The sequence below is a fragment of the Pelophylax lessonae genome (assembly GCF_965119305.1).
Source record: "Pelophylax lessonae genome assembly, chromosome: 3".
In the NCBI taxonomy this organism is placed as follows: domain Eukaryota; kingdom Metazoa; phylum Chordata; class Amphibia; order Anura; family Ranidae; genus Pelophylax; species Pelophylax lessonae.
In genome coordinates this window covers 304,846,200-304,858,906 of record NC_138770.1, presented here as the reverse complement: position 1 = coordinate 304,858,906, position 12,707 = coordinate 304,846,200, and the positions used below count along the sequence as shown (strand labels likewise).

The 12,707-nt window shown below is 44.5% G+C and overlaps 1 protein-coding gene across 3 annotated transcripts in view; it reads right to left on the bottom strand.

Annotated features, from left to right (window-relative positions):
• The window catches only part of PCYT1A (phosphate cytidylyltransferase 1A, choline), a 101,506-nt gene that overhangs the window by 17,029 nt on the left and 71,770 nt on the right, over window positions 1-12,707 (bottom strand). For all 3 annotated transcript variants that reach the window (XM_082252424.1, XM_082252422.1, XM_082252423.1), the window contains one exon: window positions 11,134-11,233. In XM_082252424.1, coding sequence (XP_082108550.1) covers window positions 11,134-11,233 — 100 coding nt within the window. The remainder of the gene's footprint in view (window positions 1-11,133; window positions 11,234-12,707) is intronic.

The window sequence follows — 12,707 nt, the reverse complement described above, 5'->3', positions numbered from 1 at the left end:
CCAGTTCTGACACCCTGCGTGCAAAAGTGATAGCCACCAAGGCGGCCACCTTCTGGGACAACGTAGGTAGAGGAATCTCCCTAATATCTTCAAAGGGAGGTTTCTGAAGAACCGACAATACTAAATTAAGATCCCAGGGTGGTAACGGCGCGCGCACTGGCGGAGCCAGATTTCGCACCCCCTGGATGAAATTCCGCACCAAGGAATGAGTAGCCAAAGGCTTCTGAAAGAAGATAGCTAATGCTCAGACCTGACCCTTGATAGTACTCAAGGCCAGTTTCTGCTCAACCCCTTGTTGCAGAAAAGCTAATATTCGACTAACCGAATAAGACCGTGGACAGAACCCCAGAGGTTCACACCATGCAATGTAGGACTTCCATGTGCGATGATAAATCTTTCTGGAAGTCGCTTTCCTTGCTTTAACTAAAGTAGGAATAACTGAAGCTGACAATCCCTTGCTTCAGCACCTGGGTCTCAATAGCCAGGCCGTTAAAGCCAGCGATCGTAAAGCAGGATGGAAGATCGGTCCCTGAGACAGTAGGTCCTCCCTGAGAGGAAGTCTCCACGGGACGTCCGCCACCAGTCTGACCAAGTCGGCGTACCACGCTCCGCGAGGCCAGTCCGGAGCTACCAGGATTACTGGAATTCCTTCCTCCTCTATCCTGCGAAGAAGTCTTGGCAGTAAACCGAGAGGAGGGAAGGCATACATTAGCTGGTATTGCCCCCACGGGGCGATCAGTGTGTCTGCGGTCTCTGCTAGAGGATCGCGGGAGCGAGCCACGAATCTCTGTACTTTCCTGTTGAATCGTGATGCCAACAGATTCACATCCGGGGTGCCCCAACGTAGGCACAACTGGTGGAAAACTTCTGGATGGAGGGACCATTCCCCCTGATCCAGAGTCTGACGGCTGAGATAATCTGCCTGCCAATTTTCCACCCCCGGAATGAACACCGCAGAGATCGCTGGAACAAAAACGTTCCGCCCAGCGAAGAATGCAAGCCACTTCCTTGGCCGCTCGGACACTCTTGGTGCCCCCCTGGTGATTGACATAAGCCACGGCCGTGGCGTTGTCCGACTGGATCCGAACCGGGCTGCCCTGGAGCTGCTCGGTCCAGTGAATCAGATAAAGTCTGATCGCTCTCAGTTCCAATACATTTATCGGCAACCTGGATTCTTCCGGGGACCAAAGTCCCTGGACAGATAACTGACCGAGAATTCCTCCCCATCCGGATAGACTGGCATCCGTGGTCACTATCGTCCAATATATTGGCAGAAATGACTTTCCCTGGCTGAGCATCGGAGACCGAAGCCACCAGACCAGAGACTCTCTGGTCTGTTTGCTCAATCGGATTCGATTGTCCAGGGATTCCGGATTCCGATTCCATCTGAGAAGAATCTCTTGCTGAAGAATTCGGGTATGGGACTGGGCAAATGGGACTGCTTCGAAGGAAGCCACCATCAACCCCAGAACCCTCATGCAAGTTCGAAGAGAAGACCAGCTGTTGGATAGTAACAACTGGACTGCTGATTGAATCTTCCGGAGTTTCCCTACCGGAAGGAAAACTCTTGTCCTGACTGTGTCTAGAATTAGACCCAGATATTCGAGCCTCTGGGTGGGAACCAGAAATGACTTTTGCTGGTTCACCAGCCACCCGAATTCCTGTAAAGAAATTATAGTAATTTCTATGTTTTGTAGCAGGGTCTGTGGAGACTCTGCATGAAGCAGGAGATAGTCTAGGTAACCTAGAATCGATATGCCTCTTTGGCGCAGTAGTGCCAACATTGGGGCCAACACCTTCGTGAAGACCCGAGGAGCCGTGGCGAGACCGAAAGGTAACGCCACAAACTGATAGTGGTTCTCTTCTACGGAAAAGCGTAGAAACCGCTGATGTCCTGCGAAAATGGGAATGTGAAGATAGGCGTCCTTGATGTCTATGGACGCTAGGACATCCCCTGGATGCAGGAAGGCTGCTACTGTGCGAATGGATTCCATCTTGAATTTTCTTATGTTGAGAAAGGAATTGAGTGCCCTTAAGTCCAGAATTGGACGCACTTTGCCCTCTTTCCTGGGTATTGTAAATAGGTTTGAATAAAACCCCTGAAAACGTTCTGTCCAAGGAACGTGGACTACCACTCCTTGTTGTAGTAAATCCGTGACTGCTCTCCGTAGATCTTCTAGACGATCCAGGGATAGTCGGATATTGGAAGGGAAGAATCGCGCCGGTGGGTGAGATCGAAACTCGATCTTGTACCCTGACCTTATGACTTCGCAAACCCACTTGTCCGGGATTCTGGAAAGCCATGGATCCGGGAACCGGCGAAGACGTCCCCCCACCCCAGTTATGGGTGGGGGCGCACCTTCAGGCTTTGGACGATTCTGGAAAGCCATGGATCCGGGAACCGGCGAAGACGTCCCCCCACCCCAGTTATGGGTGGGGGCGCACCTTCAGGCTTTGGACGATTTATCTTCAGGTCTGGAGGGGGCGGGCTTTTGCTTGCCCGACCAACGTCCCCTGAAGCCTCCTGAAGGAGCTTTGGAGGACTTAATTTTTTCATCCGCGGGACGAAAAAACTTTTTGTGAGCAGAGAAAGAAGGCCCTCGTCTTTGACGAGGTCCTTTACCTTTAACATTTTGCGGTAAAAAGGTGCTCTTTCCTCCCGTGAGATCCTTAATGATCTCATCTAAGTTGGCTCCAAATAGACGCTCTCCTAAAAAGGGGATATTAGCCAATGCTTTTTTGGAACCTTGGTCGGCTAACCAACCTTTTAGCCACAGTGTACGCCTGAGAACCACTGCTGAAACTGATGTTCGCGCCAATAATGGAGTGGCGTCTAACGCCGCATCACACACAAACTGTAACCCCTGTATCATTTGTTCCAACAAATCTGATACCGCCTGAGGGACTTCTTCTAAGTCCCGGCGCAACCACTTGGTCCATTCAGTTACAGTCTGCGAAACCAGTCCAATAGCAATTATTGGTCTGAAAGCTGATCCAATCAAGGAAAACATGGTGCGAGACATAGCTTCTATCTTGCGATCCACTGGATCTTTAAAAGACGGAGCGTCTTCTAAAGGAACACAGTGGCTTTATTCAATCTAGCAATTGGTGAATCCACCACAGGTGGTTCTGTCCATTTCTTAATGAGGGTTTCCTCAAACGGATAACGCCTGTTAATGCGTTTAGAAATAGCAGAAGTGCGTTTTGGCAGACTCCATTCTTCTTTGATTGGATTGCCAAAACATTTGGGCAATGGAAAAACCTTCGCTACTTTGATGCGTTTTTTAGTCCCAAAGGGGATTTCAGTTTCAGCTATTTCCGACGGAATACCCTGTAATCTTAAGGTTTCTTGAACAGATACAATGAGTGCGTTTACCAACTCCTCACTGTCTGAAGAGACAGTACCCGAGACACCAATCCCAGATGAAGTACCTGCAACTGCAGAAATAGGCTCAGATTCTGAATCCGAAGTTTCAGATAATAAGGGGTTAGGCAGGGGTCGCTTTCTTGCGCCCTGTCCCTGACAAGCCACTTCCACCCGGGACACAAAAGTTTCCATAATAGCTGACAATGATTCAACCGTCAGTGGGGTGCTGGAGGATCCTGCAGACACCTCGAGGGGATCCGGTGGAGATACATGAGTGGCAGGGTCCATGTTAATTCAGGACACCTCTGCCCGAAAAAACAAAAACTTTTTTTTTTTTTTTTAAATAAAAAATACCTCTTTTTTTTTTTTTTTTATGTGTATCCCCCTAGCGCAATAGCGCCCCTCAGAGTACCTGCTTCTCGATCCCCACAGAGAGAGAGAGAGGGACCCTCAAGGCTCACCACCCGATGCAGAGAAGTTTCCAACCAACTGCAGTCAGCGTCTGTCTTTTACAGACTGGAAAGAGCTGTGTTCGTTTTCCCGGGTAGAAGGACGTGGCTCCGCCCCCTGTGTACGCCTTCTGGCGTTCCCAGCTCTCCACGAGGTAGCTGGGCTCATCAAACATGGCCGCCCCCATACAGGAGACAATAGACTCCAAAAACATGGCGGTCGGCGTGACCTGAGGACATTCATGCACCCGGTCTACGGCAAAATGGCGGCGGACTGCCGAAATCGTTTTTCCCAGCACATCCACCTGCATCTCTGCTAAATGGCGGTTTATCGATCTGCAGGAGGTACACTACAATTAAGGTAGGATTATACCTCCTATGTCTGCTGTAATACTACAGTCTGCTGGGTAGAGTGTTAGCTCTCAAACCAAGTCCACTTCCCACCAAACACATGCTGTATTTACAAGGGGGACTTTTAGTGTCAGACAGATACTGACCATGTATGGAGGGGCCCATAATTTATACTGCCTCATAACAAGGAAAAAAGGGAAGGTTTACTCACCATACCGAACCGACAGGCACCCTCTCTTCACAATACCCTCTCCACCGGGGTGGGGGGTTGTGGACCACTCCGGACGCCTCGACTCTCTGGTTCCTGGCGTCCAAGCGAGACTTTTAACTCGCAAGGTCAGTCCCTCCAATGGGACTCCGTCGCGGCCGACCCAGCGCGGAGCTCTGGTCTGCACGCGCTCGTAGGCAGAAACCGGGGTGACCACTGGATCTCAACATCCAGCCCGTCGCCCGGCCCCGCATACTTACTTGAATGTGTCGCGGCCGACCAAGCGCAATGCAATGGTCTGCGCGCGCTCATAGGCCGGCTGGGGTGACCACTAGTGTCGCCCAGTCCGGCGTATTTGCTTGAAGATCTCACAGGAAAAAACACTGGAGAAAAAACTACCTAAAAAATATTTTTTCAAAAAAGAAAAAAATCTTGCCAGGACCAGAGATCCCAGCAAGGAACTTAGGTCCTTACTCCTGACTAGACAGAAAAAAACTGATGCCTTGTAGCAGAGAGAGGGAGGATATACCCTCTGGGACTGCCCCTAGGGTGGAGCCAGAACGTTTTTTCTTTCTGCCTAGTCCTACTCCCGCGGAGACAACATAACCCAGTTCTTGTGAATCAAGAAGACTACGTCTGTCAATGAGCGACAGAGAAAAAAAGTTTAGGACAGAAAATGTTGGCTTACTAAAAAGTATGCCCATGCACAGTATAGTATGCACTCAATACTTGGTCGGGGACCCTTTTGCATGAAATACTGCATCAATGCCATGTCACATGGAGGCGATCAGCCTGTGGCACTGCTGAGGTGTTATGGAAGTGCAGGTTACTTTGATAGCAGCCTTCAGCTCGTCTGCATTGTTGGGTCTGGGGTCTCTCATCTTCTCTATGAAGTTTAGGTCAGGTTTGCTGGCCAATCAAGCACAGTGAAACCATGATCAATAAACCAGGTATTGGTACTTTTGGCAGTGTGGGCAGGTGCCAAGTACTGATGGAAAATGAAATCAGCATCTCCATAAAGCTGGTCACCAGAGGGAAGCATGAAGTGCTTTAGAAATTCCTGGTGGAGGGCTGTGCTGACTTTGGACTAGGCATGTGACGGTAATCAGATTTCCATGCTGCGATTATTTAAGGTTTTGCCACGGTATATGGTATTATCAGGGTATTCAATTATATGATTACATAATTTCAAGTGGCCTTGATCCAATAGCCTGGTCATTAAGGGGGCAAATCCTTGCAGTCCAAAAGTGGTTAAAGCTGCAGGAGGGCCTGTGTTTTTATTTATAATATTACTTTACTATTGCTTTAGGCCTGGTTCATATGTATGCGGCCCACATTTGCACAGGCAAAGCAGCCCATTGATTTGAATGGGCTGCTATGCCCTTGTTTTCTGCAGAAAAAAGGTGTATAACGCATTTAAAGAAATGCAGTGGCCTTGAAATCCATCCTGCTTTTGCACCATGCGACTTACCTGCAGTTCCTGCTCTGGCAAGCTTTCTGAGTATTTATATATACGTGTGCCCGGCATTTAAAAACAGTTTTCGTGTGCAGGAACTGCAGGTAAGTCGCATGGTGCAAAAGCAGGATGGATTTCACAGCCACTGCATTTTTTAAAATTCTGCATGCACATTTTTTCAGCCGAGAATGCAGGCATAGCAGCCCAAGCCCATTCGAATCAATGGGCTGCTATGTCTGTTCAAATGTGGGCCCCCAAACCCACATACATGTGAACGAGGCCTAAAGCAAAAGTAAAGTAATTTATAAATATCAACACCGGTCCTCCTGCAGGTTTAACCACTTCTGGACCACAAGGATTTTCCCCCTTAATGACCAGGCCATCAGATCAGAGCTCAGCGCCAGGACCAGTCATCACCAGGTAGGCTAGACACTGCTTGATGACTATATAATAATGTAATGTGGGCTGCTATGCCTGTGCATATAATATATATATACATATACACACAGTGACAGTATATAGTAATAGTAGTGGGTAGGTACTTGCAGAGATTTGCTTGTAGTGGGCAGTGGCACGGTGTCTGTCTGTCTGAGCCTGGGAGGAAGCATGAAGCTGCAGTATAGAGCAAAGCCGCTGCTTTCTGTGTATGGCTCCTCCTGTCACAGGCGGAATGCATCTGATATCACTCCGCCTGTGAGCCAGACCTATACAGGAAGTAGCGGCTCCGTTCTAGTAAAGGAGAGCTGAGTCGGAAGCCCAGAAATTGCGGGGAGACGCGGGGGCAGCCAGGCAGAACAGAAAAAACTCGGTATTTTAAAAATGACCACAATAACAATACCATGTGTATGCAATACCGCGATATATCGCATTACCGAAAACAGGCATTTCTCTACTTTGGACTTAATAAAACACAGTGGACCAACACCAGCAGATGACATGGCTCCCCATATCATTATGGACTGTGGAAAATGTTGCATTTCGTTTGGAAATGAAAGGTCCCAGAGTCTGAAAGAAGAGTGGAGAGGTACAGAATCCAATCCGCTGGTGTTGGTCCACTGTGCCACACTGCATTGATGCAGTAATTCATGCAAAAGGAGCCCTGACCAAGTATTAAGTGCAAACTATACTGTACATGGACATACTTTTCAATAAGCCAACATTTTTTTTTTTCTTTTTTTTTTTTTTTATTGGCCTTACGTATTATTCCAATTTTCTGAGATAATGAATTTTGGGTTTTCACTAGCTGTAAGCCATAATCATCAAAAATTAAAAGAAAAAAAATGCTTGAAATATATCCCTCTGTGTGCAACACATCTATATAAAAATATATGGAGTTTCACTTTTTGAACTGAATTACTGAACTAAATTAACTTTTTGACAAAATTCTAATCTATGAGATGCACCTGTATATAAACGGACATGGCAAATTTTTTAAGGTGGATATAGTTTTGGAATGAATCTGGGTATTTTCTTCTAAAATGTCTGTTGTATTATGAAAAGCTCTTAGCCTTTATGTAACATGAGTACAGCAGTGGAACAGTTATGATGAAATGCTGCAATACAGTGTACTCAACTTTTAAAGAATGTTAACCCTTCTGGGACCAGAGGTCATTAAAGCCTAGATGTCTAGGCTAAATGTTGCAGTCATTTAATCTGGCTATACCGTAAAATTTAAAATTAGCTTTTTAATAAGTTTTAATAAAACTCATGCTCTGTTCTGTATATATTTTTTTAAAACACTGCTGGTTATTGTTTAACCGTACTATACTTGTATCAGATATGTACAGTATCAAACAGAAGCACACTGCTATTTACAGGCTGCAATGACATCAATTGTTTTCTTTTCTGAGCAAAGGTTTCAACTTGCATGTGATCACTAGGTCACCGCCGAAAAAACAAAGTTTCTCTGTGCCTCAATCATTAAAGGGGACTGACGCTGTCAGTGACAGGTGGATTTGACTGATCGAAGCTATGCAAAGTGTTGGTTGGTAGCTATCAAGGGGCATTTATTAATGTATACCCCAGACCCCAGTGCTCTAGTGTGCACAATGATTGGTAAAAAGTAAAAAAGGTAATAACAGTGATCTTTGCTAGCCGCACTGTAAGGCAGCCCATACAAAAAAAAAAAGAAAAAAAAAGGAAAAGACCTGGTTCTCTCATCCACACATTCAAGGTGAATGAGGGAATACCCCACCATCAAATTACACAGATCAGCACTGCAGTCCATAGCCTGCAGCGCTGATGGAGCAGGGAAAATATGACTGGGTGGTTGTACAGAAGTTGATCAGTAAGTAATTTATCTTCTGTAAAACCACAGTACTCATACATGGATCAAAATTCATCTGGTTCCTCCTGAACTGGCCAAATTTCAATCCATGTGTGGCCAGCCTATCATGTCCCCAGTATCTCATTATCTTGTGCAATACCTCTTCAACTAAAACCTGTACTATTACCACTGCCTCTGACCATAATTTCATCTATTATCAGTGTACAGCCTGGCTCTGTTCTCATCTTGCACAGAAGTTACAACATCAGGGGCCATCCAACAGCCAAAGAGAAATACCACGAAGAATCGTTGGCAGGGGCACAGCAGTATCAAAATCCTGGACGCATCATGGAAGGACAGCATGGCAGAAGGTAGCTGCGCACCATAATCTGCAAGTATACTGTGAACTTGCATGTTATGTTGACAACTCTCTCAAGTGGTAAAAGCACACCACTGTAGTTATGAGTGCCATATGGAAGGCAATGACCACACCTAACCCCTAGGCTGCATCCATGGCAGTAACCTCACACAAATGAAGTTGAGCAGGTGTTGAACAGCCCAAAAAATAGTATGCAAGGTTGAGACTTGCCAGACATACATTTTGTGTGTGGACAGACAAGTAATTCTCATTTTTTTTTCCTTGGTGGAGCAACAGATGAGATCAATGAGATGTTGCAGGACCTTTGAGTGCCGTTTAGCAGATTTCCAGTAAAAGCACTACACTGCAGTTACTGTAAGATTTGGCACAAATGATTTCAGATAATGTAGATGAATTTCAACTTCCTTGTCACCATTTATGTTCTAGAGAAAAGTGCCATTTATTGACACAAAGTGGCTGGAGACTCATAACAGATAAGCAATGTAATAATGAGAAAAACAGTACTTATTATGGTAGACTGTTAATAAATACTGCGGTGAAGAGTGGCTTGTTGAATCAGTACTGTGATTTGAAAAGAAAGTTCTTAATGTTAAAATAAATTGTGTTGTATCACGATTGGTCATTAACCTTCATGTCATGAGCACATTACTAATGGTCACTGAGCAACTCATAATACACCAGTATGCATTACTGCCTATCCACACAAGTTATTTGGTCAAGAGTAATCTAAAAATGGAGCTGGTCAGTATAGGATCCTAGACAACTAAGATAGAAGCTGGAACTGAGCATGCTCTGGCCATGGAAAGAAGGAAAATAGGGGAGGCAGGGCATGAGCTGACCAGGATAGGGAGAAGTGAGAGTTAGGGCACAAGGGACTGGGATTATGGACTGGTAAAAAAGAGAGAAGGCAGTGGGATCTGATTATGGACAACCGATAAAGGAGAATGCTTATGATTTGATCATGAACTATTAGCAAAATAGGTAAAGAATGTAGTATGGTGAGGGAGTTGCCAAAAAAAAAAAAAAAGAAGAAATGCATACACCGGGGTAGAGGAGATCTGTCAGAAATCATAAAATGGAAGGATGAGGGAGATTCCAGAGAATTTACCCCAGACAAAAACAGGGGTGAGCCAGTAATGTTATTGCAGACAGTATGTATACAGCTGTGACAGAAGCTGGTGTGAACAATGAGAAAAGAGGTGAAACATTGGGTTATGGAGGATGTTGTGCATTGGTGACATGGCTGAGGGAACAACTTGCAGTTGGGACTAGAAGACGGATAAATGGATCTCTTATGTAATCATCGCAGTGCAAAATTACAGAAGGACTCTAGCAATGTGCATGAGAGCAGAGGCTCTCTCTGCTCTCTCCATCCTCACTGGTTCAGACACCGCAGAGGGAGCCATTGGCTCCCACTGCTATCAATCACAGTCAGTGAGGTGGGAACAAGGACAGGGCCACGCCCTGCTCTGTGTCTCCTATGGACGCAGAGCTGAGGAGTGAGCACACACACGAGTGGCTGCATTGCAAACAGCTTCCTATTAGGGGCACTTAGCAAAGGAAAGAGCAAGGAGAGCTGGCGGGGGGACCCAAGATGAGAAGGATCAGGGCTGCAGTGTGCAAAATCATTGCAGAGAGCAGGCAACTATGACATGTTTGCTATTATAAAAAAAAAAAAACCCTTTAACATCACTTTAAAATGTCAGAATGTATAAAACATCTCGAAGATACAGTATTAGACATTCATGCTGTAGCATAACATTTATAACTTCATTTTAGTGAAGTTAGAGCTGAAAGAATATGGTGCTGGAACCATGTGCTACAGAGTGATTTACAACTTAACCACTTAAGCCCCGGAAGATTTTACCCCCATTCCGACCAGGGGGTATTTTGCGATTCGGCACTGCGTGACTTTATTGGACAATTGCGCGGTCGGTCGACGCTGTACCTAAACGAATTTGACGTCCTTTTTTTCCCACAAACAGAGCTTTCTTTTGGCGGTATTTGATCACCTGTGCGATTTTTTGATCACGCGCTATAAACAAAAAAAGAGCGTCAATTTTGCAAAAATAACAATATTTTTCACATTTTTTTATATGAAATTCCCCCCCCAAAAAAAAGTAAAAATCTAAATTTTTTAACATTTTCGGCCAATTTGTTTTATGCTACATCTGTTTGGTAAAAAAAAAAAAAAAAAAATCGCAAAAAGCGTATTTTGATTGGTTTGCGCAAAAGTTATCGCGTTTACTAACAAAGGGAAAGATTTTTGTCATTTTTGTTGTTTGTTTTTTTTAACGCGTAATGGCGGCGATCTGCGATTTTTTTGCGGTACTGCGACATTGCGGCGGACAGATTGGACCCCTGACTGACATTTTTGACACTTTTGGGGTTACCAGTGACATTTCTACAGTAATCAGTGCTATACATATGCACTGTTACTATAAAATTACACTGGCAGTGAAGGGGTTAACTTTATTTGAGAGGGAGGGGCTGTGTGTGTCCCTAGGGGCGTGATTCTAACTGTGATTGGCTGTGGCTTGAGGTGTAGTTACACTGATCAACGGTCCTACATAGTTGCTGTGGTCATAGCCGAAACAGGATATTCACATTGCTTCCATGGGTGTCCTTACTTAGGTTGTAAAAATATAAATACTTACGTGGTGTTCCCCTCTTTGCTTCTTCCATTGTTACTCTCGTGTATGGCTTTTCGTGGTCAATCTGTATTTGATCTGAGAACGGTGCAGGCTCACTTACACCCTGCAAATGTATAAAGGAAATAATGTTATTATTGCATACCAGAGACAGTTCTAAATAAAATGGCCATGGCGTACCGATAAATACTTTTGGGCCACTAGTTTTTGATTGTGCAAGTATCTTCTATAGACTCACCCCTATGCAATGGAAAGCGGAGAAAGAATTTTTTTTTGCTGTGATTTTTTTTAGAAGGCCAGACTGAAGAATGTTGGATTTGTTCAAAAGTTCAGTAACACACACCAAATAAATGGAACAGCATTGCGGATAATGTGCTTTATTTAGGTTGCAATTTCCTTTGTATGAAGTGAGCACAACCCAATCTGGCCAGTTCAGGACTAGTGATGTACTAGTGATGTAGTCAGGCGTGTTCGGGATTGTAATTCCAACCCACCTGAGCAATCCCACCAGAAAGCAAACACTGCACACCACCAATCATAGGCAGTGAGGCATTTCCCAGTCTGTGCAGCTGCGGACCAGGAAATGTCTCACTGCCTATGATTGGTGGTGTGCAGTGATGGATTCCTGGCAGAATTGCTCAGGTGGGTTGGGATTACGATCCCAAACACATCTGAGCCCATCACTATTCAGGACCAATGTTACCTGCACCGGGTAAAGGCACCTCAAAACCAGCCTGACCACTGTCTAATCTTTTTGAAAATAAAAAGGTATTATCAGGTGACAAACGTTTGCAGTCAGCTTTAGGCAACAACTGAAATTTGAACGTCAAAGAATCTTAGCCGAATTGTTTTTCTGGATTCAGAGGCCCTTTTCACCAGCCAAGTTTGTAACTGCCAGAAAATGTTCTCCATGGCCATTATAACAGGGTGCCATACTCCACAAAATAAATAAAAAAAAATGATGTTGGTATCTATGGTATAAAGATATTTTACCTCGTGGCATAAAGAGAATTAAGAAACTGCTAGGTTAAAGTGAAATTAAATGCACGGATTTAACAGTTTCCCAAAACAGTTACATTCAAGTCATGTCCTAAATTATAAATGTCACATTTACTAGTGTGCTTATGTTCTCTCCCAACCAAACTGTAAATCCATCAAATTGCTGGTATCATATACATCACATATGCAGCACCATGACAACTGAAAATCTAATAGGCATAAATGGCAATTTTCCTGGCTGTAAATAGGACTGTTTAGTTCCATTTTAAAACATTACACTGAAGTAAACAAACACTGAACAACAATTCTGCAGGGATGGAACCTTTAATTCATGTTAAGCTGCGTTTCCTTAGAAAATTTAAAAAAAAAAAAAAAAAATTATATATTTTCTACTTTCCGTTATAAAGCATGTTCAATAAAATCAAAATTTCTTCATAAATTTAGGCCAAAATATATTCTGCTGCATGTCTTTGGTAAAAGCCAAACTGTGTTTTTGTGGACACAATACTTTTGGGGACACCACTATAATTCTGATAGTGATCAAGATACTATACCAGTAATGGTGGTAATCAGTGACAAAG